The 27,657-nt window shown below is 31.9% G+C and overlaps 1 protein-coding gene across 1 annotated transcript in view; it reads left to right on the top strand.

Moving 5' to 3' along the window:
- Nucleotides 1-26,296, top strand: part of LOC114331764 (protein canopy 4) — a 29,196-nt gene extending 2,900 nt beyond the window's left edge. The window contains exons 2-3 of the mRNA XM_028281402.2: nt 11,789-12,135; nt 25,983-26,296. Of these exons, the coding sequence (XP_028137203.1) occupies nt 11,789-12,135; nt 25,983-26,174 (539 nt within the window). The 3' untranslated portion in view covers nt 26,175-26,296. The remainder of the gene's footprint in view (nt 1-11,788; nt 12,136-25,982) is intronic.
- The last annotated feature ends 1,361 nt before the right edge of the window (nt 26,297-27,657 follow it).

Here is a 27,657-nt window from a genome sequence, read left to right as displayed (position 1 = left end):
ATGGTAGGTGGCTCAGGTGTAGAGGAAGACCTAGAAGATAACTGGATGATGTAGAAGAAGACAAGAATGTAAAATACTGGAAAGTCCAGTGCAAGGACAGGAAGAAATGGAAAAGATAGAGAAAAAAGTATAAATGACAGAGGAGTAAGGGTCGATTCTCACTATACCTCCCGTTTACTTTCAATACGCATGGCATTCCGTTTCCATAAAATATTATTAAATACAAATAATATAGTATATGCCCACTTTCCGTTACGTTTACCTACCATTCCCGAATCTTTGCGTTCAATATCGGCCACATATTTTTCGGCGACGTCTCGGATACCCTATGGATAATGTGAATATTGCTATTACCTCGCGGTTCAGTCACGTATTTTTTTCTACGACAAGGTGTGACTTGTCGGGTAGAGTATGAATTGGAGGAATACATAGCGGTTATGGATAGGGGGAATACATGGTGAGAAAAATTTGGACAATAAAAAATTTATAGAACTTGTCTGACATGAATTTTTAATTTGGAAAATTAAAAATACAGTGATAATACATTTAAAGACGGCAATATTTTGGGCGGCTGTTGCCAAGGAATTAAAATATTTTCTTTATCCAATATCTTCTTAAGCAATTCCGCTGGTTCATCGGAGGATTGATAACCTCTACGGAATATTGTCACTCCATTTTTTGCTTGTTCGACCGATACTTCTATCGATTGGTGATTTATTTCTTGCCATTTTGACCACACGTGTCTCTCTATTCTGCTATGTGGTTGTTCCATTCTTTTTTCTTCTATTTAGTGTCCATTCGTTTATACATCCTGGGATATATAGTCCTGAACATTTCAGGGACTACCTTCTTCGCTTTCCGGTGACACAAATATAATATGTCTGCTTGTTCCAACTGCGTCGCTTCACTAGAAACAAAGTTAGAGAACTGTAGGTTCTTCCAAGTTGTGCGTTACCTTTTTTGCTTCCCGGTGACACAATTATAATATATCTGCTTGTTGCAACTCCGTTGCTTCACCAGAAGCGAAGTTAGAAAACTATAGGCTCTTCCAAGTTGTGCGTTACCTTTCTTGCTTTCCGCTGACACAATTACAATATATCTGCTTGTTTAAACTGCGTTGCTTCACCAGAGACGAAGTTAAAAAAACTATAGCTTTTTCCAAGTTGTGCGTTACCTTTTTCGCTTTCCGGTGACCCAATTATAATATACTTGCTTGTTCCAACTCCGTTGCTTCACCACAAGTGAAGTTAGAAAACTATAGGCTCTTCCAAGTTGTGCGTTACCTTTTTCTCTTTCCGGTGACACAATTATAATATATCTGCTTGTTCAAACTCCGTTGCTTCACCACAAGCGAAGTTAGAAAACTATAGGCTCTTCCAAATTGTGCGTTACCTTTTTCTCTTTCCGATGACACAATTATAATATATCTGCTTGTTCAAACTCCGTTGCTTCACCACAAGCGAAGTTAGAAAACTATAGGCTCCTCCAAGTTGTGCGTTACCTTTTTCGCTTTCTGGTGACCCAATTATAATATATCTGCTTGTTCCAACTCCGTTGCTTCACCACAAGCGAAGTTAGAAAACTATAGGCTCCTCCAAGTTATGCGTTACCTTTTTCACTTTCTGGTGACCCAATTATAATATATCTGCTTGTTCCAACACCGTTGCTTCACCACAAGCGAAGTTAGAAAACTATAGGCTCCTCCAAGTTGTGCGTTACCTTTTTCGCTGTCTGGTGACCCAATTATAATATATCTGCTTGTTCCAACTCCGTTGCTTCACCACAAGCGAAGTTAGAAAACAATAGGCTCCTCTAAGTTGTGCGTTACCTTTTTCGCTTTCTGGTGACCCAATTATAATATATCTGCTTGTTACAACTGCGTTGCTTCACCAGAAACGAAGATAGAAATCTATAGGTTCTTCCAAGTTTTTTCGCTTTCCGGTGACACAATTATAATATATTATCTGCTCGTTCCAACTGCGTTGCTTCACCAGAAACAAAGTTAAATTTTTAAAAAACCAATACAGAAGTAAAAACTTCGAGATGTATTCCGGTATAAAATCGTTTATTTAAAAACTATAAAATGTCATCGATTGCAGAACGTTTTCGTTCTAAACAGAACATCTTCAGTGCCTAGAATGAAGTATTTCCACGTTAGATTAAAGCAAAAGGTTAAAAATGTGACTGTTAAAATGAAAAAAGTGTGGGAATACTTACATCCTGCCGAGTATTTTGAAACTAGCACACCGTAAATAGTGTTAACATCATCATATATGGTTTACATAATGTAATATGTTAAAATGTTATGACTACAAGTCGATGTTAATGGATAAAGTGGAACACATGCTAAAAGGGTGCCATGGTTCCCTGCTCGAAGATACTAGGTACTTGCCAATTCAATGGGCACAGACCAACTGAGAAATTATGAAGTGGATATACAATTTGACAAGGGTGACATGACATGACAAGATAAAGCCAATTTTTGGTTAAAGTTTCATTTGATTTTGGATTTTTTAATAAAATGCGAAGGTTTGTCTGCAAAAATAATTTAAATTATTTGAATAATAAAATCTACTGTAAAGTTTAAATTAGCAACTCTCTATTCCAGAATAACTTATAGATTCATTAAATTTAATGCAGATATATTACGTGGTTTAAGTTGTGACGTCATCGGATGTGAAATGACGAGATGAAAGTTAAGTTTGTTGAAACAAGGAAATACACTACATAATAAGATAATTAGACTTGCGTGGAAAAACAAAGCTAAACAAGCCGAGAAAACCAGAATTTAAGAGTGTTTTTATGTGATGAAATGTTGGTTGCCTAACAAGGCAAGCAGACAACAGGTTGAAGGTAAACGGTAGAATATTGCGAGAAAACAGTATATATACAAAAGATGGCTATTTATTGTGTTAAATTTATTATTATACTATTGTAATGAATAATTATGTCTGTTAAAAGTTGGAAAATAGTTGTTAACAAAATTAAATAACTAAAGATTACTGTTAGTGAGGTAGATATATGTGTGAAGGATATGATTGTATATAGTATTGTGAAATGAATGAGAGTATGTATTAATATAATACAATTAAACTATGTGACATAAAGCCTAATTCATCTTTATGTAGTTTTGAAAGGACTGTATGAATTTGAAGTAATGTATCTTGATAGTCTACCAACGTGGAATAGTGAATAAAATAATTAGAATGAGAGCTACCAATATAGGTCAAATTGTGGGTTGGTGTCAGTATGTAAAGAAGAATCTAAATTGAATGAGTATATGAAATAGAAAAGTATGAGATTGATTTCTATTGGTGATAGTGGAGTGAACAGACTGAACTGAATGAAATATATTTAAGTGCACAAACTTTATGAACGTATGTGATTGTAACTGAAATCAAACAAATGAAAAATGTGAAAAAAAAATTTTTATTTTAAATTGGGATAAATGGATATTGGAAGTTGCCTGATATGAATGGAAATGAAAAGATAGATGAAAAAAGAAGAATAGTGAATGCAATAAAACTTAAATGTTATAATCTGAAAGTTTTTATTGAAAGTTACTGAAAGTTAAACATTTAAGTTTTATTGCATTCACTATTCTTCTTTTTTCATCTATCTTTTCATTTCCATTCATATCAGGCAACTTCCAATATCCATTAATCCCAATTTAAAATAAAAATTTTTTTTTCACATTTTTCATTTGTTTGATTTCAGTTACAATCACATACGTTCATAAAGTTTGTGCACTTAAATATATTTCATTCAGTTCAGTCTGTTCACTCCACTATCACCAATAGAAATCAATCTCATACTTTTCTATTTCATATACTCATTCAATTTAGATTCTTCTTTACATACTGACACCAACCCACAATTTGACCTATATTGGTAGCTCTCATTCTAATTATTTTATTCACTATTCCACGTTGGTAGACTATCAAGATACATTACTTCAAATTCATACAGTCCTTTCAAAACTACATAAAGATGAATTAGACTTTATGTCACATAGTTTAATTGTATTATATTAATACATACTCTCATTCATTTCACAATACTATATACAATCATATCCTTCACACATATATCTACCTCACTAACAGTAATCTTTAGTTATTTAATTTTGTTAACAACTATTTTCCAACTTTTAACAGACATAATTATTCATTACAATAGTATAATAATAAATTTAACACAATAAATAGCCACCTTTTGTATATATACTGTTTTCTCGCAATATTCTACCGTTTACCTTCAACCTGTTGTCTGCTTGCCTTGTTAGGCAACCAACATTTCATCACATAAAAACACTCTTAAATTCTGGTTTTCTCGGCTTGTTTAGCTTTGTTTTTCCACGCAAGTCTAATTATCTTATTATGTAGTGTATTTCCTTGTTTCAACAAACTTAACTTTCATCTCGTCATTTCACATCCGATGACGTCACAACTTAAACCACGTAATATATCTGCATTAAATTTAATGAATCTATAAGTTATTCTGGAATAGAGAGTTGCTAATTTAAACTTTACAGTAGATTTTATTATTCAAATAATTTAAATTATTTTTGCAGACAAACCTTCGCATTTTATTAAAAAATCCAAAATCAAATGAAACTTTAACCAAAAATTGGCTTTATCTTGTCATGTCATGTCACCCTTGTCAAATTGTATATCCACTTCATAATTTCTCAGTTGGTCTGTGCCCATTGAATTGGCAAGTACCTAGTATCTTCGAGCAGGGAACCATGGCACCCTTTTAGCATGTGTTCCACTTTATCCATTAACATCGACTTGTAGTCATAACATTTTAACATATTACATTATGTAAACCATATATGATGATGTTAACACTATTTACGGTGTGCTAGTTTCAAAATACTCGGCAGGATGTAAGTATTCCCACACTTTTTTCATTTTAACAGTCACATTTTTAACCTTTTGCTTTAATCTAACGTGGAAATACTTCATTCTAGGCACTGAAGATGTTCTGTTTAGAACGAAAACGTTCTGCAATCGATGACATTTTATAGTTTTTAAATAAACGATTTTATACCAGAATACATCTCGAAGTTTTTACTTCTGTATTGGTTTTTTAAACTATGGTATACAGCCAACTATTGGGATTTTCCCATTGATTTTAAATTTTTAATTTATGAATGTTTTTTATATTGATAACGATTTCCGAAGTGAAAGTCGAAACGTCAAGTAAACTTGATTTCAAACTCGAATTGTGGCTTATGCCCAAATAAAATAGTAAATCTTATTTTGTATTTCTCACGCCGCGGCGCGCCGGTAAGAAAACAAATGTGAAATAACCTTTTTTTACATTGGTCCGCATGTATATTTTACATTTCTAGTATTAAATTTTCTTCAGACCACATATTTCATCAAGCTGGAAAAAACACGTGTATTCGAATCAAAAATTTAGGGTAAAATGTTACCAAACCGGTACAAAATGTGTGGAATATTAAATGGGGAAAGTACACGCGACGTCTAGTGAGAATGGTGGTTAAATTAATGGAAGGTGTATGGAACGTGTATGGGAAGTAAACGGAACGTATAGTGAGAATAGAATTTTAATGGGAGGTGTATGGAATGGTTATGGAAAGTAAACGGGAGGTATAGTGGGAATCGACCCTATAATCCACCTTACCCAAGAATAGGATTTTGAACGCCATGGTGTTAGCTAATTGTAATGTTTAATGAATGAATGAATAAACATATTTCAATTTTAGTAGGTAATATAATATACTGTAGATTTTTTTTATTAGGACTATTGTACAGTCGGAAAAATGAAAGATGACCAATGAACTACCATATCAAGGCCCTATTTTGTATTTGCTGTTTTTTCTATAAATAACAAACGAGAGAGATAGATTATTAATAATCTATTTCTCTCGTGATAGAGAAAAAGAGTCCTACAGAAAAAGACAGCAACTACAAAATATTTTTTTTATGTAATTATGTTTATTTACAATCTACATCAATAAAAGAATATTAAGTAAATTTGTTTCATGTTTTTGGGCATGAAGAAGAGACTTCCAATGATGTCTCATCTTATTCTATTTATGTTTAAGTTTTTAAAATAGGTCCTGAGGCCAGGTTCGATCTACTGTGGTACTGTTGTTCATGATAACTGGTGTATGATCAGATGAGAGGTCATAGCTGGATTCTATTAGACAGTTGTTTCTGGATTCTCCTTTGCTTATGTAAAAGTCTAGCACATCTGGAAGTTTTCTGGGGTCACTTGGCCAGTAAGTAGGGATTCCGTTGGTGTGGCAATCATAGTTGTTGTCGGTCATTGCTTTTAAAAGGTTACAACCTTTTGTTGTTATGAGTCTTGAGCCCCAATTTGTGTGTTTCGCATTCCAATCTCCCCCGGCTACAAATTTACTGCCAAGTAATTGAAATAAGGCTTTGTATTCATCTGTGGAGATTGCATGATGAGGTGGGCTGTAGATTGCAGATATGTTAAAGTGCCATGGCGTTGCATTCACTTGAACAATTGCTGCTTGAATTTTTTCTGTTACATATTTTGGCAATTCATGATGTGATATACAGCTTCGTATGATTATGGCCGAGCCACCATGAGCTGTACCATCGGGGTGAGATGTACTGTATGTAGTATAAAGCGGAATATTGAACGTAGTTAGATCAGTAAAGTGGGTTTCTGAAACAAGCAGTACATCGATTTTATTCTGGTTTAATAAAGTGATTACTTCCTGCTTATGGTTTAGCAGGCCATTAGCGTTCCATGTGGCAATTCTAAGTATGTTTAACATTAACAATTCCTTTGGTTAATGACTTGTGTGAGTAAGTTTAATATCATACTATTTTGATTCATGAGTTGTGAGAACATGTTTTCGAACTCGTTAAGGAATGTTATTAGTTGTAGTTCTATGTTAGTTTTAGGTTCTTGGTCGTGGTTGATTTGATGTGCTGTCACATTTGCATATGTTCTATGATGATTTTGTAGAGTGGTGTTTAGTTGATTTGTTTCATTACTTACATGTGGGTTGTTAAATGTTGTTCTTTGGGGCTGTTGGTTTCCTCTTTTTGGTATATTTCTGTTTTCTACTAGTTCCATGTAGACAACACTAATTATAGTTAGCAGGGTGATCTTGTTTGCATAGTGCACACTTGGCTGGAGTGTTTCTAGGTTTTTTACAAGATTTTGTATCATGTTGTTCTCCACATTTGACGCAGTAGTGTGGCTTAGTGCAATATGTTTTACTATGACCGTAAGCTTGACATTGCATGCATTGGATGATTGAGTTTCTCTTCTTTGGTGCTTCCACTGCTATTTTGGTGTGACATAAGAATTCTAGATTAAATATGTCTTTGTTGTTACTCTTGGGTTCAAGGTCTATGAAAAATAAGGATAAGGGTTCCTTTGTTTGTTTGTGTCGGACGTTGGTTATATTGCGAACTTTATGGCCGGCATTTTCTAACTCCTTTGTTATATCTGTTGTGGGTACAAAGTGATGGATATGTCTTATTATTCTCCTTTTCATGAACATTTTTCAGTGCGTCACAAATTATAGAAAAAAAGGTAAGTCCGTGATAATACACATTTATGACATTTATTCTAACGTGACATTTTAGTTAAATCTGACAGTTGTCAAATTTTATTTTCAATTTGGAATAAAACCAAATCAATTGTGTCTAATGCATTTATAAAATGGTATTTTCTTTCATTTGTATAGTCTTATAAATTGTACAAATTATATTGATAATATTATTATTTTATCTAATAAATAATTCTTTTTTGATTATGGCGCCATCTATCGACAACTAGAATAATCACCGAACTAGAATAATTACCAAAGTATTCACAGACGTGCCTTTTTTTTCTGTCACATACAATTTAATGCGTTAGAGAGAAATCGAAAAACTGTGACGCACTGAAAGATGATCATGAGAAAAAGAATACCACTCTGTAGGCACGTTTTTCCTTTATTTGGTAAGTGTGGTGAACGATTTTTTCTTCTCGTAAATGTCTTACCAGTTGACGATAGGTATCTGTTGTATGTGTTATAACTTTGACAGTGTCGTTTGGCAGGGTTCTGGTATAGTAGGTTTCTTTCTGTATAATTTGTGCAAAGTTATCGAGCATTTCTTTAAAGTTTTTGACACCATATATGAATATTGGAGAACTACAAAATATGTGCTTGAAATGATCATTCATGGGTAATCTTTTATTTTTCCGACTGTACCTACTCTTTATACTGTAGAATACTGATTTTTCTTTCTATTATTATTTTGTATAGTTTTGATACTACACATAATAGAGATGTGCCTCTATAGTTGTGACAGTCTCCTGTATTTCCCTTCTTGTGCACTGGTACAATTATTGCATTTGACCTTCTCTAGGCAATATTTTTTTCTCCAATATTAGATTTAGGATGTATAATAATCTTTTCTTTTCTTTGCCTTCTTTTCTTTATCTTTCACATTGATTCCTCTAGTTTTTCTTCATGTATAGCTTCTGTTTCCTCTGATCCATCAATTGCGTTCTTTTCATTATCCTTGCTCTCCTTGCTTCGTAGGTTTTTCATTGTTCTAGAGAAAGAATTTTACATTTTCTTTACCGTTTTCTTCTACTTATATTTGTTTTTATATAAATAATCACTCAGCTGCAAATGGATATAGAATAATTTTTTGAATACATAATAATTTTTTCGAAATTAGTATCAAATTTGATCTGTTTTATGTAAATGTAATTTATTATTTCTATCGTAAAAGCCAGAGTTAGAATGCAGTGTTAGTCTTATGGTGCGTATGGATGCCGCTCATGTCGGCATAGCGGTACATAAGTGCTTGTATACTTGTATACAACCGTAACACCGTAGGTAATTATTGTTGTGTGCACTTGTATTCCAGTGCTATGATTCTTAACTCCTTGAAAAAGTAACTATTCGTTACAAAGTACTCGTTACTTACGAATACCGAAAGTAACGATTACTATACAGAGAGTAGCTATCGTTACTTTGATTACTTTGATTACTCTGATTACTTCGTTACTTCGTACCAATTGTTCGTGATTTTGAGTATTGTATCTACTCGGTTGATATCGGAGTCGGACCGGTATTCCACGAGTGTTCAGTATCAAGTACAGTTAACTAAAATTTTATCTATGAAGGGCGAAGGCTATGAAGAGTTTTACAGGATTACAGGGCGCTGAGAAGTAGCTGAATCAGAGAGAGGTATATCATTTAACAAAGCATGCACCCAGAAATAGATGTCAATACGATTTGTCGAGGTAGATAATTCACAGAATTTCACAGATGTTAGTTCTTTTGAAAATAAAAATCCAACACATTAGATTTTAATAATAAATATACACTATTCTTATCAGGCCTAGAAAAAAATAGCTTATATTGACCGGAAAATATGTAGAAATGATAATATTTCTAGACTATGATCATCAACTTTAATTTTACATGTACATAGGTATGGCATTGTTTTTATTAAGGCGCATTTAAATCAAAGTGAACACGAACGAACGAACGAATTCGTTCGTTAACTTTATTGTATTTGTACAGCGAATCGAGTACGACCGAACGAAGTCGTTCGCATTCGCACATGTTCCAACCGATGTCGGTAAGTGAGCGAATCATCAAAGGAAATCGTTGTTCAATGTGGACAGTGGATAGACGGTAGCGAACGAATTCGTTTAGAAGTACTGATTTAATTTATTTACGAACATTAGTTTGAGAGGGTTGTTTATTGTGTAGTTGTGAAAACATAATTTTGCAATATGGAATATGCCCATAAAACCCAAAATCGAAGCTATATAAAATAATAAACAGAAAAACTGATGCTTGTTTTAACACTTCTATAGGAATGGGTTGTGATGTCTCTGAACTAAAAAAATAAATTAGCTTCTGGCATCATTTAAACGAGAAAGACAAAAAGAGGGTTCGAAGTGGTTTGCTTTTAAAAGCTTAATGTTTTTATTGGATAAATTTCAACCCAGAAACACTAATGAGGTAACCAAATCAAATTAATTGCTAAAATTAATTAAAAGCAAATTTATTTTGATACACCAATTTTACAAAATATAGTCATAATATCAAGAGCAAGTAACTTTTTCGAGTAAGCATTTTAAGAAAGCTGGTTCTTTATTATGTTATTTTCTAAGCTCCCTCAAACAGCGTATAATACCTGCTATTTTTGTAAGCTATTATTGTATTAAAATTTACCCAGCAAGAAACACGAAAATAAACTTAAACACAATGTGTGACTGGCACTGGCCCATCTTAAAAACATCTGCGGGCATAATGCACTCCCGATCATCAACGAATGCGAACGTTCGCTTCAATGTAAATGGCCCTACTTTGTAGCGAACGAATGACCAAGCGAACACCTACGAATTCGTTCCTTCGTTCGTGTTCGCTTTGATTTAAATGCGCCTTTAGACCAGGGCATGTAACACTAAAAACACAGGAATAAATCTATTTTTAAATATAGTAGGTACATAGAGACTTGCAACTTTTTGCATTGTATTTAGGATTAGGATGACATCTGGAAAAAAGTCTACAACAAAAAAAAAGGTGGAAATGCATTATTACATTTTAAAGTGTATAAAACGCATCGAAAAATGCATAAACATGTTAAAATCAGTATATTAAGGGCCAGATTTTCTTATTTCGGGGTATTTGGGGTCACCGAACACGAATTTGCAATCAGAACCGACCTCCGAAGCACCTGGATGGCCAGGGTTACTGCTAAGGTACGTCATATAGAGTTTCGAGAGTTTGTTTTTGGCACTTAATTGATTCAAACAGATTACTCGAGATTACTGATATTGTGGAGCAGCAATGACATAACAATTACATATTATTATCATTTAATTTCTATCCATTAAATAGATCGGCGAAGGTCGTTATATCCGTTTTATCGGATCTTATACTTATACGAAATACTGAGAAATGCCATTCTCGATATGATTACCGGTACTCAAATACAAGAGTAATCATAGTAATCAAAGTATCCTACTAATACTAATAAGTACAAAATATGTACTGAGAAATGCGATTACCGGTACTCAAATACAAAAGTAATCAAAGTAACGAATACTTTAAATGATTACTTTATACAAAAGTAACGATTTGTAACGAATACTCGAAAGTAACTATAATCAACATCACTACCGCTCGGGGCAAATCGGCCGTTCTCCGGTAAGAAATACGAGGTGAGTCAGTGAAACGGTACGATTTCGTTTACACACATCGTGGCAGTGTCAGAACTGCCCACACACCACAGAATATTGAAGCGGTGCGAAATTCATTGTACACGCGAGGCGTCGCAGCGATCTTCGAGGACTTGCTTGTAATGAATTATGCACCGCTTCAATATTCTGTGGTGTGCGAGCAGTTCTGATACTGCCACCTCTTTTCTGTGATGTTAAACCACTACTTTCAAAGTTCCTAACCCAAGTCTTAATAGCCATGTTAGACGAAACTGCAGCGCGGGACGGCAAATGGTAGTGTAAACGAAACGCTTGTTGTTCATGGGACCATGTCTTCATGATAACTAAACTTCCCACGCGGTACCTCTATTTTATCGTCAGCAGCGTTGCCAAATCGTACCGTTACACTGAATCACCTTGTACAATCCGACAAGCGAGACCTGGCGGGTGACCTTGTGCGAAAATACACAATACGAGAAGGTCACCCGCCAGGTCTCGTTTGTCGGATTGTACATTGCCCTATGCTACCTGCACTGCATTCTAACTGTGGCTTCTACTTTAGGATTATAAATTATAGAGAATGTATTTTTAGTGTGCAAAATACTGGCTATCGAATTGGAATCAAGACTGGAAGAAACAGGTAAAACGAGCGAGGTTCTCGAAACAGGATATTCCGTAGATGATGTGAAACCCAAGAAGAAAAAAGCATATAAAAAGTCAGAGCTCAGGCTTGTAGAATCATTGGAAGGTGTTTGTGATAGAATTTTAGAGTATAACATTCATAAAGAAAGGGAAGACAGTACGAGATTTGCAAAAGGTCAGAGCCAAACTTTCCAAACGTTACATGGATTGGTGGATAAAGGTGTGAAAGTTGAGCTTGGTATACCGTATGAGCTGTGGGATAAGCCCAGTGCGGAAATTACAAAACTTAAGACTCAGGTATAGTGTTTTTTAATCAATTAGTACTTAGACCAGGGCGCATCTGTAAAAATATTAGTACATTTGGACGTTGAGAGGTGACTCAAATTTTTTTGCAGAAATTGTTTGAAAATAACTCAAATAATAATAATATTTGAGTTATCCTCCCTCTCAAAGAGGTCCGGAACATTGTTTAAATAATTAAAATGTCAAAAAATGAAGGAAAAATTCGATTTTTGTCTTCGTTTTTTGATTATAACTTTAAAAGTATTCATTTCCGAGAAAAGTTGAACTGACATAAAAGTTGCGTAATTAAAGTTCCTACAATATAGAATTGGTTAAAAATTTAAAAACTAGTCACCCTTGTTGCAAAATAGCAATAATTGCGAAAAAACCATACATAAGCAAGTATTCGCATGTTACGTTTTTCAACCATTTACGCTACACTTAGGACCTTCATATTTTGCCCAGAAAAACTCTATGATACAGTAAAACAATACTGTAAATTTCATTAAGATCGGTTCAATGGATTTTGCAAAATAAATTTTGCAAAAATTTCCTATTGTCGGAAAGGTCATGGAATCCATTATTTCTGAAGCTATGTCTGAATTTCTCCTTCAAGAAAATGTCATATCTCACCAGCAGCATGGTTTTATTAAGGGTCGTTCAACGATTACAAACTTACTTCATTGTATAAATGACTGGTCATCATCTTTAAACAATCGACATCCTGTTGATGTAGTCTATTTAGACTTCTCCAAAGCTTTCGATCGTGTTCCCAAACGACGATTACTAGCTAAATTGGATCACTATGGTATCCGCGGAAAATTAAACATTTGGATTCAAAATTTTTTATCCAACAGGTACTTCCGAGTTCGTGTTGGGGAAGCTTATTCAGTAGATAAACCAGTCAAGAGTGGAGTTCCACAAGGATCAGTACTTGGACCACTACTATTTTGTATCTACACTAGTGATCTTCCTCTCGTTGTATCCAGTAAGGTTTCCATTTACGCGGATGATACTAAATTATATGTGAATCCAATTATTGACCAACATGTTCTTCAAACTGACCTTGACGCAATATTCAAATGGTCCTCAGAGTGGTTACTTCCACTGAACATTGAAAAATGCGTCATACTACATATTGGCAATAATAACCCATTACTACCGTACTTTATTAATGGACATCCCATAGAGTCAGTAACCTCCCACAAAGATCTTGGAGTAATAGTTAACAGTAACTTAAATTGGTCTGACCATATAGTGTCGGTGTGTAAACGCGCAAACTCGAAACTGTTTTTAATCCATAAATGTTTTACACGAATATCTTTAACCTCGATGAGTAAACTTTACTCTATATACGTCAGACCAATTCTTGAGTTTGCCGGACCAGTATGGAGTCCAGATCTCAGTCGCGATAAAGCCTTACTGGAAAATGTTCAACGTAAAGCCACAAGACTGGCATTTGGCCGCGTAAGACCCAATTATGAAGATAGACTCTCATTGGCTCATCTAACAACATTTGAACATCGACGTCTTCGAGGGGACCTAATCATGTCCTTCCGCATTTTAAAATATAATTTTGGAAACCTTAACACGATATTTACGCTAAATCAAGACGAACGATTAAGAGGCCATCGATACAAATTAAAGAGGGAACAAACGACAACAAGATCCAGGATGAACTTTTTACCAAACAGAATATTTAATATTTGGAATAACTTAGATCAAGACACCATATCGGCAACTAGTGTAAATATTTTTAAAAATCGACTTGATTCCTCTTTATTTTCTTTGCAGGACTAAGTTATTTTAGGACGGCATTATTTATTGTTTCAGAATTTTATTTGATGTTTTTAATTGTAATCTTTATAATTTTTATTAGTTTTACAACGCTATTTTTCTTTATTTTGAGCATTATAGGAGATTTAAAGGACTGCATTGTTTTAGGCAGGCATTGTTTATTGTTTCAGTATTTTTTATTTGATGTTTTTTAATTGTAACTTCAATCTTAATTTGTACTAGTTGTATAAGATATTTTTCTTTGTTTTTGGGCATAATAGGAGCTCGCTCCTCTGCCCTTATTTGTTTTATAATAATAATAATAATAATAATAATCCAGCTTTCGCAAAAAAAAATCCTTTTTTTCAAAATGTTACAGGACTGAAAATAAAGCAGATAGCAAGTTGAAATTTTTTTTACGTATAGAAGTGTACTGTAACTTTCATTTGCAATTTGCAAAATTAAAATCGATTAACTACCACGGCGTCAGGAATTTTTTTAAATAAACATTAATTATTGGTGCTACGCGCAGGACAGCGGATAGTTTGCTCTGATTGGGCATTCCAATGACCTTTGATAATGATTGACACATTTTAATTTTTATTAAATTTCGATATAAATAAATAAATTTGTTTATTGCAAAATAAAAACACATACTCTGTCTTTTGAAATAACACTTTTTTTAGCAAAAACTTTCTTTGTTCATATATTTTAACTTAGAGAATATAAGTTTATTATTTTTAAACATATGCAATTGTTTAAACAATATTTCACAAACAATAATAAAATTAGTTCGATTTTTGTGGAATTAATATATTAAAATACAACAAAATATAGAGTAAGAAAATAATATATTAGATGAAAATTAGAAGAAATTTTGGTGGAAATCAACTTGTGTGAATCGAACACCGCTGTCCTGCGCGTAGAACCAAAAATTAATGTTTATTTAAAAAATTTCTTGACGCCGTGGTAATTAATCGATTTTAATTTTGAAAATTGCAAATGTAAGGTACGATACACTTCTATAAGCAAAAAAAATTGAACTTGCTATCTGCTTTATTTTCAGTCCTGCAACATTAAAAAAAAATGAATTTTTTTTTTGCGAAAGCTGGATTGCAAAATTTATTTTGCAAAATCTATTAAACCGATCTTAATGAAATTTACAGTGTTGATTTACTATATCATAAAGTTTTTCTGGGTAAAATATGAAGGTCCTAAGTATAGCGTAAATGGTTGAAAAACGTAAAATGCGAATACTTGTTTTTATATGGTTTTTTTGCAATTATTGCTATTTTTCCACAAGGGTGACCAAAATTCTAACCAATTCTGTATTGTAGGAAATTTAATTACACAACTTTTATGTCAGTACAACTTTTCTCAGAAATGAATAGTTTTAAAGTTATAATCAAAAAACCAATAAAAAAATCGAAATTTTCCTTCATATTTTGACAATTTGATTATTTAAACAATGTTCCGGACCATTTTGAGTGAGAGGATAACTCAAATATTATTATTTGAGTTATTTTCAAGCAATTTCTGCAAAAAAATTTGAATCACCTCTCAACGTCCATCTCAAAACAGATCCGCCCTGGAGTAATTTTTAAAATAAGAATAAAATCACATTAAACATTGACAAAGAGCAAAAAGCATACTGTTATGTACTATGTGTATTAGCGAGTAGTTTGCTATTTGCTGTTTTTATTTTGAGTAGTGTTTAGATCACAACGTAAAGAATTTTATTAATGTTGCGTGAACTCTAAGCAAAATTATATACAATTCTTTTAGACTGGGCTGTACAGTCGCGCGTCGCCCGAGCGATTTTTTTTCACAAACTTACTCGAAAAGAGGCTCTTATAACAAATCCACACGGTGCAGGCGGTGCCGTGGTCTAAAAATAATTTTTTTAACAAATTCACAAAATTTTTTGAAGTTATTCTTCTTTAGGCGCGATTGAGAGTAAAATTTCATAAATCTGCGCGCATGCGCACACAGACAATATGTAGTTCCTTGCTAATCTTTCAAGGTAGGTAGGTATGTATGTATCTGTATCAGCGCAAATAAGTCATTAAAAGAATATATTAGTCTTTTTAGTAAATGTATTATTTATTATAATTTTTGGATTTGTCTTTCTCTGTAGTAAGATAATAAAATATTATGTACCTAGGTATAACATTTTTATATGCCTATTTGTCACCGTTGTGTAATTATATCCGAAACTTACGTGCCAGTTAAAAGTAGCTCCGTGGTGTAGTTGGTAGAGCGTTGGGTCAGAGATCAGAAGGTCGCGGGTTCCAATCCTGGACGATTCATATATTTTTTTAATTTTTGGTTGTTTTAATAAAAATTTTTTGAAAGTGGTAGATAAGAAAGTTAGTTTAAAATTTAAATAAAATACAAATAACCTGTTAAGTATATTTACTTCGTTGAAATTATATAATAGAAGAATAACTTCTTACGTGCGTACAAAGTACACACACATTCTTTTTTTTATTTCGAACAAATTTTTTTAGATAATTTGGGTCATTCTGAGCAAAAAAGGTCTCTTGCTATTTTACTCTAAAATTTATTGTTGTCGAGTTGTTCGCGATTTAAAATTTGAAAAATGCAAAAATGGCTATTTTCAAGGCTTAAGGGGGGAAATAGGTTTAGGAGCCCGATTTTTTATGTATTTTTGAAATTTTTTTTAGGTGGAAAAAAAGAATTTTTTTTGCAACTTTGGGATCATTTTATACATATTCTAAAGTATATGTCTAAATTTTTTAAAGTTATTTTTTTTTTTTTTTTTTTTTTATGGCATTGACTTGGGTGTCATTTAGCCAGTCACAACTTTTTTTTTTGTTTTCTGTTCATACATAAGGAAGGCAATGAGGTCCTTAGAGTTCCATAGCAAACTCTTCTACAGCTCTCTACTCAGTTCAAAAGCTGGCCGCTATGGACTGTCCAAGTTGCTCACCACATTTTCCATTATGTATCTTCTTCTTTTTCTTCTTCTTCTTCTTTTTTCATATGTACATAATATACCAAATTATCAGGATTAACAAGTTTAGAGATTAATTTTAGTTTCACAGATAAATTTCATTAAACAATCATATATATTCTTGCTGTTCAGAGACAATAGATAGGATACATTGAAAGGTGGAAAAACATTACATTTTATTAAATCTTGGATTAAATTATATGTGCATGGAATATATTTTGCGCACTCAAAGAAAGTATGATTTAAGTCACCAACCTTCTGACATTCTGTACAAAGATTTGAATCAAAAACTTTAATTCTTGCTAGATGTAGAGGGAAACATGCATGTCCAAACTTCATTCTAATTAATGTTGTTATATATCTTCGAGGTACTACGTAATTTTTAAACCAATATATATTTGGAACAGAAGGTTGAATCAGTGAATACTGAGATTTGGATTGTTTACAAAGATCTCGCCATGATTGACTCCACTGATTTTTAACTCGATGCTTAATAGTGTTAACTAAGTCAGATATGCAAAACTTACGATTATGTGAAGTACCATATTCAATGGCTTTTTAGCCAACCTATCAACATATTCATTATGCGTTAGTCCTATATGAGCCTTAACCCATAAAAAGTTCACTCTTCTTTTATTTTTATGAATTTCAAAAAGGATTTTCTTAATTAGTAGGATATAAATATTTGAATTGTTATTGGGAAAATCTATAGTTTGAATAGCAAGAAGAACAGAGAGTGAATCGGAAATAATTGTTGCAGATATATCTTCTGATTCTTTAAAATATTGCAGGGCCTCATAAATTGCTATGGCTTCAGCACTGAAGATAGAAAAATCATGGCCTAACTTAAATATTTTTTCTGTTTTAGTAGCAGGTATGAAAAAGGCACATCCAGTGCCAACTAACGTCTTAGATGCATCTGTATATATATTTATAGAATCTGGCCAATTATCTAAGAATGTTCTTAAGATGTTAGAGCTAATATTACTGTTTTCATGGTAACTTGGTTTTACTAATTTAACTGTATGTAAAAAAGAATGAAAATCTTCGAGTCCAAAATTATCAATCATGTTATAATCACAGTCAAAATTTAACAGATCTCGAAAAGCCTCGCAAAGGGGAGGAGAGTTCTTTAGCTTCCAGTATTTATTAGTTAAATCCGCTACATTCAGCTTGTTAATATTTTGGTAAAGACCGATATTTAGGTAACGAATTTTCATTAAAAATTTCTGGCTGAGATATTTCCTTCTATAATTGAGTGGAATTTCTAAAGCTTCTACATGTAAAGCTTTATTTGGGGTTGATTTCATAGCTCCCAAACAGATACGGAGTCCTAAGTTTTGTACAACGTCTACTTTGTTTAAAATATGTTTAGAAGCTGAGCCATATAGAATACTACCATAATCAATTATAGATCTAATATATGATCGATAGAAAAGCAAGGAAGTTTCAACATCAGCTCCCCACCAGATCCTTGAAACTGATTTAAGAAAATTTAGACCCTTATTACATCGATTTATCATAAAGTCAATATGTAATTTCCAAGTCAATTTACGATCCAAAATCATTCCCAAATACTTAATGGAAGAAGCAAATGAATAGTCGTAGCCATTAAGTTTTAAATTCTCTATTTTTGGGATATTATGTCGAGTGAAAATACAGACAGTAGATTTATTTTGAGCTATTTCGAATCCGTTTTGATTGAACCATAAATTAACACAACATTGAATTCGTCCTAAGGTTTGAACCGAGTTATCATAAGTTTTGGCCTGTGAATACAGGAGAAAATCATCAGCATATTGTATTATTTGAAATTTAAAAATGTCAGTAGGGACTTTATGCAAATCCGCAGTATACATATTAAACAAAAGGGGACTCAATACTGATCCCTGTGGTAGTCCTAAATTATTATATCTAGGGCCTATTAGTTTATTATAATTAGTTCTTAGATATATCTTTCTGCAGGAATAAAAATTATAAAGAGCTTCAGCCAACTGAGGCGGTATATGAAAATGTTTTATCAATTTTTCCCTTAAAATGTCAAGACTGACATTGTCATATGCACTTTCAATGTCTAAGCATATAGTAGGTAAATAGGTGTTGTTGGAAAACGTGTTTTGAATATCTGTTACTAGTGTAGAAAGTGCGTCTAAAGTACCATATCCTTTTTTATAACCAAACTGAAAATCTGGAAGAAGTTTATTTTTTTCTACCCACCATTCCAACCTGTGTTTTATCATTCGTTCTAGAGTTTTCAACATACAGGACATAAGAGAAATCGGTCTATATGACTGAGCCAAATTTGGGTTTTTACCTGGTTTTAATATTGGTAAAACAATTACATCGTGAAATTGATCAATAACTGATTTATTGCTGATTACACAATTAAAAATATCTAACATTAGAAGTTTGGCAATTTTAGGGAGATGTTGAATCATTGCATATTTAATATTATCAAATCCTGGACTCGTGTTATTTCGATTTTTTAGAACATATTCTAGTTCTGTAATATTAAAAGGTTTTAGTAAAAAATGGCTTTGCTTATCTGGAATATAATTATGAGTATTAGGTGGTTTAACAGATGGCGGAGCAATTTTATCAAAGATTTCATCCTCTAAGGTGTTATCCAAATTGTATGCATTTGGAATTGATTTTCTATTTAGTTTTCTGGCTTGCTTCCACAACGTTGTAGTTGTAGTATTTTTGTTTAGAGAAGACACAAAATCTTTCCAACTCTTTTTAGCTATCAATTTTAGATTCTTCTTAGTTTTAGCCATGCTAGCTTGACACTTTATATAATTATTAAAATTAGCATTTTTTTTATATTCTGTCAGTGCTTCTTGCCTTTCTTTAATAATTGTATCACATTCTGTATTCCACCAAGGTGGGGAACAACGAATTTTATTTTTAAAAGTTTTATATTGCGGGATTGAAATGTGCGCAGCATGATTCATACTATCTATTAGAAAGCAATATTTATCAGATGTACTGTCCATTTCGTAAACACTATTAAAAAAATTTTCAACTGAGGTTGTGTATAGAGTCCAATTGGCTTTTCTAATGTTCCACTTACTTCTGGGTATAAACTCTTCAGTTGTAGTACTATCTAATATTTCCATATTGATAATAAAATGATTAGAGCCTAGTGTGTCAGAATGTATGTACCAGTGGATTTTATTAGCTATGTCAGGAGTAACAAAAGTTACATCAATTGCTGAACTATTTTGATCTGGTCGAGTAAGAACAGTAGGCTCGCCATTATTTATTACGATAAGGTTGAGATCATCTGCAGTATTAATAAGCTGTGTTCCAACTGTGTCATTGTAACTAGATCCCCAAATAGTATGGTGAGCATTAAAATCCCCTCCTATAATTGCTGAATTATTAACTTGCGAGAAGATGTTTGTCCAATCATTTATTGAAGTTTTACTTTTAGGTGGTCTATATATAGATAAAATATTCAGATCCTTTGTTTTATATTTAATTGTTACACCACAAACTTCTATTTCCGTGTTAAAATTAGAGTTTAAATTTAATTCACTAAAAGTAATTGAATTGTGGATGAGAATAGCTACACCACCGAAGCCATCATTTCTGTCTTTTCTAACCAAATTATAATTTTTAAAATGATAACTAATATCTTTTTTGAACCATGTTTCACTAATTAGGAGGATGTCTATACTTTTATTATTTAAATAATGCATTAAACTACCTTTGTTTGATATAGCAGATCTGGAATTCCACTGACTTATTTTTAAATTATGTTGTATTGACATTATGAATTAATTATGAACTGTTCTACTTCTTTAATAATTATTTTGTTGTCTAAGGTTTTTATGTCTTCTACTGTATGAATATTTTTTAAAAAGTTTATTATAAATGTTGCTACAGATTTAGCTAGTTCAGTTTTATTTTCGATATTATTATTCGGTGTATAAGAATTAGTTGGCAAAGGTTGAGACGGTCCAAAAGTGAAGGGGAACATCGGTTTATGAGATGTTGATTCTAAAATAGGTGAATTTGCTTTTCTTTTCTTTCCTGAGTGTTCATTTGAATTATTTATATTAGAGTTTGATTGAGTCAAAAATTGAGATCTATTAATTTCTACAGTTGGCCGAGTCGGACCAAGATTTTTATCATTATTATTAATTGGTAGGGATGGAAATTCTTTTTCATTATTATTTAAACAAGAGAAAGAGTTGGGACTGATGAGTGCCGAAAAGGAGTTTTCACATATTAATCTAGCTTCCACAAAAGTAGTTTTTTGTTCTATCATAATATTCTTAATTTTCTTTTGTTTTTCATAAAATGGACATTTTTTTGATATTGTCATATGTTCGTTATTTTTGCAATGTATACAAAACATACTTTTTTCGCAATGATGATCTTTATTTTTAATTTCACCGCACTGTATACATAGTTCCTGTGTACTTCGGCATTGCCCTGAAACATGCCCAAATTTTAAACACTTATAACATTGAACAACTCGGCCAAAAAACTGTTCAACAGAAAAATATACTCTATTAAAGGCAACATAATTCGGTAAAATATTGCCTTCAAAAGTTATAATTATAGTTTTTTTGTCCACATATTCAATTTTATCTTCTTTTTGTACCCTACGCTTAGTCCTATATATACTCAAAACATTAGAAGGAGTTTCGATGTTATCCATGAGATATTTCACATCATATCTAGTGTCAACGTCTTTCACCACACCTTTTATTTCTAGTAAATGACTAGGAATATATGCTTTCAAATTTTGTTCTTTAAGTGAGCTGTTATTGACGAGGTTATTTGCCTCTAACCGAGAAGTAAGCAAAACTTTTACACGGTTCCTACCTATACTTTTAATTTCTCGAACATTCGTTAACTTTAATTTTTTAAAAATAAGGTGCCCAATCGTCATTGCATGTAATTTTCCCAAATTAAGATCATCACCAATCCTTTCAATGTAAACCCAAATATTATCAAGATTATACTTATCTGAAAGCAAATTGAATTGTTTAATCTTCGGTCTCGCATTTTGCCCATCATCTTGCATATTCAATTCCATTTTACTAATAATATCACCATTATCCGCAGTCACTCGCGTCACAAGAGACGTCCCTGACTCACTTTTATCCCCCATTTAGGGGGAAATAAGTTTTAAACCACTATATACTGAAATGTTTTTGTTTATAAACACTAAATTAATTATTAACCACTACTTTATCTTCCAAAAAACACCAAAACTTTTATCTTTTACAGGAGCAGATCAAAATATCAACATCAACTTTGACAGTTATTTTGACAATGTTTAAAGTTATTATTTTTAAAAATAGAGCAGTTGTAGGTCGCAACCCGTGGACGTTCGCCGCACGAACATGTCGCTTGCGTGACATGTAGAGGTCGTAATTTCCGCCTAAAATCAAAAATCCAAAAATTTTTACGTTTATTACAAGTTTCTCTTCGATATGAACCTCAAATCGGCTAAAAAAATAAAAAATTTGAAAAGTTACGCAAGATTGAAAAAAAAAAACATCCATTTTTACCGTTTTTTTTTTCAGTTATTTGCCCTTAAAACTGCACTTAAAACCCATTTTTTATTCCGATTGGAGGTTCATATTGAAGACAATTTAATAACGAACAATAAACACTTTGGTTTTTTAAAATTGGTTCATTATTTTTTGAGCTAGACGTCACGCAAGCCGAAAAAAAGTCGTTTCGAGAAAAACGCGTTTGAAAAAAATTTCATAGATTGCGCTCTACGCGAGCGCGCGCTGTATAATTCTCATAACTTGGGAAGGACTTCGAATTTTGCTATGAAATTTTCAGAACATATTCTTGAATAGTAATACTATCGATTCATGCTAGTTCCAAAAATTCGAAATTTTGACACCTCTAAACCTATTTCCCCCCTTAATAACTCGATTAAAAATTATATTATGAAAATCAGAAAGTTATCAAATCAAAGCTTAAAATCTCTCCTTCAAGATACTGAAGAACTTTTTGTCATTATTTTATTACAAAGTTGTTATTTTTAATTATAAACAATTAGCGCTATAGTCCAAGCTGTATCGTCGCCCCCGTTAGGTAAATGATTCCGATTCGTTTTTTTGCACAAATTTATTCAAAAGGAGGTCCTTATAACAAATCCTCAAGGTGCCGCTGTCGAAAAATTGTTTAAACAATTTTTTTAAACAAATTCAAAAAATCTATTTTTTCACTTCGTACAAATTTTTTTAGATTATATGGGTCCTTCTGACCAAAAAATGTCTCTTGTGATTTTTCTCTAAAATTGATTGTTGTCGAGTTATACGTGATGCGAACGAATAAAATTTGAAAAATGCGAACCTTGCCATTTTCAAGGCTTAATAAAAAAATTATTATTATGAAAGTCAGAAAGTGACCAAATCAAAGTTTAAAACCCCTCTTTCAAGATCCTGAAGAAATTTTTGTATAAAATTTACAAAAAACATATTTTATACAAAATTTTGTACATTATCTATTTTATTACAAAGCTGTTATTTTTAATTATTAATAATGAGAGCTATATAATAGTTTTTAATCGAGTTACTAAGACTTGAAAATGGTCATTTTCGCATTTTTCAAATTTTAAATCGCGTATAAATCAACAATCAATTTTAGAGAAAAATCACAAGACCCCTTTTTTGCTCAGAATGACCCAAATTATCTAAAAAAACTTATTCGAAGTGAAAAAATAATTTTTGTGAATTTGTTTAAACAATTTTTCGACCAAGGTACCGCCTGTAACCCTGTGGATTTGTTATAAGGACCTCTTTTTTACTTTTAATTAAAAATTAGCAGCTTCGTAATAATGACAAAAATTTCTTCAGTATCTTCAGGCCAGGGTAATAAGACAAAAATATACCCTGTTCGTGACACTTCAGCAGCCAGGGTACTGAAGCGTTTTTTCGACAAGTAATACCTGTAGGAACAAATTGTAACTATTTCCTGCGTAGGATCTAGCGGCCATTTTTATTTATAAACAATTAACTGTCAAAAAATGGCATTTTTCCCTTTTTTTTTCAAATCAATGGAAAACAGTGATTTTTTTAGTACAAATATCTTTGAGATTATGAAAAAAGCTTTAAAATGACATATTACAAAGTTTGATATACTCATTTATTGTTAATATAATTGCAAAAAAGCTCGAAATTGCAAAAAAAAATATTTTCGCAATAACTGTTGTAAAAATTAGTGTAAAGGTTTGAAATTTTTGTCAAAGGGGGGTTCTTTGGTGTTTAATATGTGATAAAAATTTCAAAGCGATTCATTCAATTGTTTAAATTTTATTCGAATTGTTTATATCAGAGAGCATTTTTTTTGCAATAACATAAGTCAGAAAAAAGTGACGTTAGAACCATTCTACAGGTGTCAAATGGAAGAGCATGATCTATATTTTCAACTTGGTTTAAAGAAAGCGAATAAAAAATGCATTTATTAGTAATAAATAATTATGCAAAAGTATCGTAAATCTTTCTTTATAAACTTTTAGAATAACTTTTTCCAAAAAAATTAACTTTTTTACCCTGTTTTAAGTGCACAACTACCAAGTAATGTAATTTATATCATAATTGATAAAAAATTGTAATATATATAATTTCTTATATAACAAAATAAAAAGTTTATAAGGAAAGATTTACGATACTTTTGCATAATTATGTATTACTAATAAATGCATTTCTTATTCGCTTTTTTAAACCAAGTTGAAAATATAGCTCATGCTCTTTCATTTGACACCTGTGGAATGGTTCTAACGTCATTTTTTCTGACTTACGTTATTGCAAAAAAATGCTCTCTGGGATAAACAATTTGAATAAAATTTAAACAATTGAATGAATCGTTTTGAAATTTTTATCACATATTAAGCACCAAAGAACCCTTATGACAAAAATTTCAAAACTGTACACTAATTTTTATAATAGATATTGCGAAATTAATTTTTTTTGCAATTCCGACCTTTTTTCACAATTATATAAACAATAAATGAGTATATCAAACTTTGTAATACGTCATTTTAAAGCTTTTTCCATAATCTCAAAGATATTTGTACTAAAAAAACCATAAGTTTCACTGTTTTCCATTGATTTGAAAAAAAAGGGAAAATGCCATTTTTTGACACTTAATTGTTTATAAATAAAAATGTCCGCCAGATCCTACGCAGGAAATAGTTTTTTGTTTTTTTTTGAAAAGTGGCTTTGGCAGAGCCAATTAGCCAGACTTTTTTCTGATTGATTGCAGATTCATAGTCATAAATTTCTTATAACATAAGTACATTCTACAATTATATTTTTATAGATACATTGTGTAGCTTTTTTTTTTATTTTGTTTTTTTTTAATTATTTTACTGTGTTTTTTAATATATATTTTAATTTGTGCGAAACACTTTTTTTACTTCTTTTTTATTTTTGTTCCTTTTTTTTCTTTTTTTTTTGTTTATTATTTTTTTTATTATTTTATTTTGTTTTTTTTTAAATTTTTTCAAACCACATTAACAAATTATGCCTATTAGGAAATAGTTACAATTTGCTCTTATAGGTATTACCTGTCGAAAAAACGCTTCAGTACCCTGGCTGCTCGAGTGTCATGGAAAAATCCTTATTACCCTGGACTACTTGAAGGAGGGGGTTTTAATCTTTGATTTGGTCACTTTTTGACTTTCATAATAATTTTTAATCGAGTTTTTAAGCCTTGAAAATGGCCATTTTCGCATTTTTCAAATTTTAAATCGCATATAACTCGACAACAATAAATTTTAGGGAAAAATGAAAAGAGACCTTTTTTGCTCAGAATGACCCAAGTTATCTAATAAATTTGTTCGAAATGAAAAACTTATTTTTGTGAATTTGTTTAAAAAAATTGCATAAATTTTTTGACCACGGCACCGCCTGGTACGCTGAATAAGAACCTCTTTTTTAGTAAGTTTGTGCAAAAATATCGAATCGGAATAATTTCGCTAACGGGGTCGACGGCGGTACAGCCCCACCTATTTACTTTGTGAGCTAAACACTACTCAGCTGTTAATGGTTTTCTTTCTTCGACCTCCTAAATAATGTTCCTCCACTGTTTATTTCCTTACATTAACATTTTCATACATAATTTTCAGTGTGAAACTTTATTAGAAGAAAATGAAGCTGCTATAGAAGACTGGTACTTCAATCATCAAGGAAAATTAACCTTGAAAAAATACCTTTGTGAAGATAGGGCACTGAAAAATCAGGAAGCCAAATGCTTATATGAACAATTAAAGGGCGAAACTGGAGCAAGAAAGAGTCCAAAGAAGAAGCAAGAGTTGTAGTTTTTCTATTGTTTTTTAATAAAAATATGTACAAAAGTTTTATGAGATCATTTTAAAATGTTTTTCATTAAAATAACAAACCAGCAATAATTCATCAACGAATACAAACTTTACTAAAGGTCCGATTGTTGTACTTATTTCCAAGTTTTCCACCATTGAATATTTCTCCCAACAATTTTTTCTACAAACCTTGTAGAAAAGCTTGTGGGAACTACACTTAAGTTAAGTACTAAGAAACAGAAAAAAGGTGTACTTTATAATATAAAATATCTTTTGGTATACTTGGGTAGTATAATCGGCTCATATTATATGACTATGTGTAAATACTACCCGTGGCTATGCAGGGTGTCCAGAAACTCTACCGACAAATGAAGACAGGAGATTCCTCAGATAATTTTGAGACAATTTAACCCAATTTACCTAGTCCGAAAACGCTTCCTAAGGGCGCTAGAGCTCTTTGAAGATGGCGTCATTTAACTAGTTTTTCTTAAATACCTCCAGAACGCTTCTAGTTAGAAAAACGAAAATTGGTACACATATTTATCTTCCAGAGTTAAATCGATTCCATCTATTGTGAATTTCTAGTACCAGTTATCGGCGTCCGTTTTGGGTGGGGCAACGGTTACTTTATCGCATAACTTTTTTGTCTTTAAGTTTTAAGCATTTTTGATACTGGATTATTAAATTTTAAGGTATTCTAGTACTAAAAGGTGCTCTTGCTTTAAGTCGGTAGAGCACACCGTTTTCTAGAAAAATCGATTTGAAAATTTTTAGTTTTTTGAATATCAAAAAAATATTAAAAAAAAACTATTTAGAAAAACGAAAACTGGTACGTTTATTTATATTCCAGAGATGAATCGATTTCATTAATTGCGAATTTCTAATACCGGTCATATGCGTCCGTTTTGGGTAGGTCAACGGTTATTTTATCGCATAACTGTTTTGTCTTTAATTTTTAAGAATTTTCGGCACTAAATTATTAAATTATGAGGTATTCTAGCTCTAAAAGGTACCCTTGCTGTAAGATGGTAAAATACATCGTTATTTTTTGAAAAGATTTTTCAATTTTTTTATCAAGTTCAGGAAACGAAAAATTTTCAAATCGATTTTTCTAGAAAACGGTGTGTCCTACCGACTTAAAGTAAGAGTACCTTTTAGTACTAAAATACCTCACAATTTAATAATCTAGTATCAAAGATGCTTAAAAGTTAAAGACAAAAAAGTTATGCGATAAAATAACCGTTGCCCCACCCAAAACGGACGCTTATGACTGGTACTAGAAATTCACAATAGATGGAATGGATTTAACTCTGGAAGATAAATATATGTGTACCAATTTTCGTTTTTCTAACTAGAAGCGTTCTGGAGGTATTTAAGAAAAACTAGTTAAATGACGCCATCTTCAAAGAGCTCTAGCGCCCTTAGGAAGCATTTTCGACTAGGTGAATTTGGTTAAATTGTCTCAAAATTATCTGAGGAATCT

The sequence above is a fragment of the Diabrotica virgifera genome, chromosome 8, assembly GCF_917563875.1.
Source record: "Diabrotica virgifera virgifera chromosome 8, PGI_DIABVI_V3a".
NCBI lineage: Eukaryota > Metazoa > Arthropoda > Insecta > Coleoptera > Chrysomelidae > Diabrotica > Diabrotica virgifera.
This window is presented reverse-complemented; position numbering and strand designations above follow the sequence as displayed.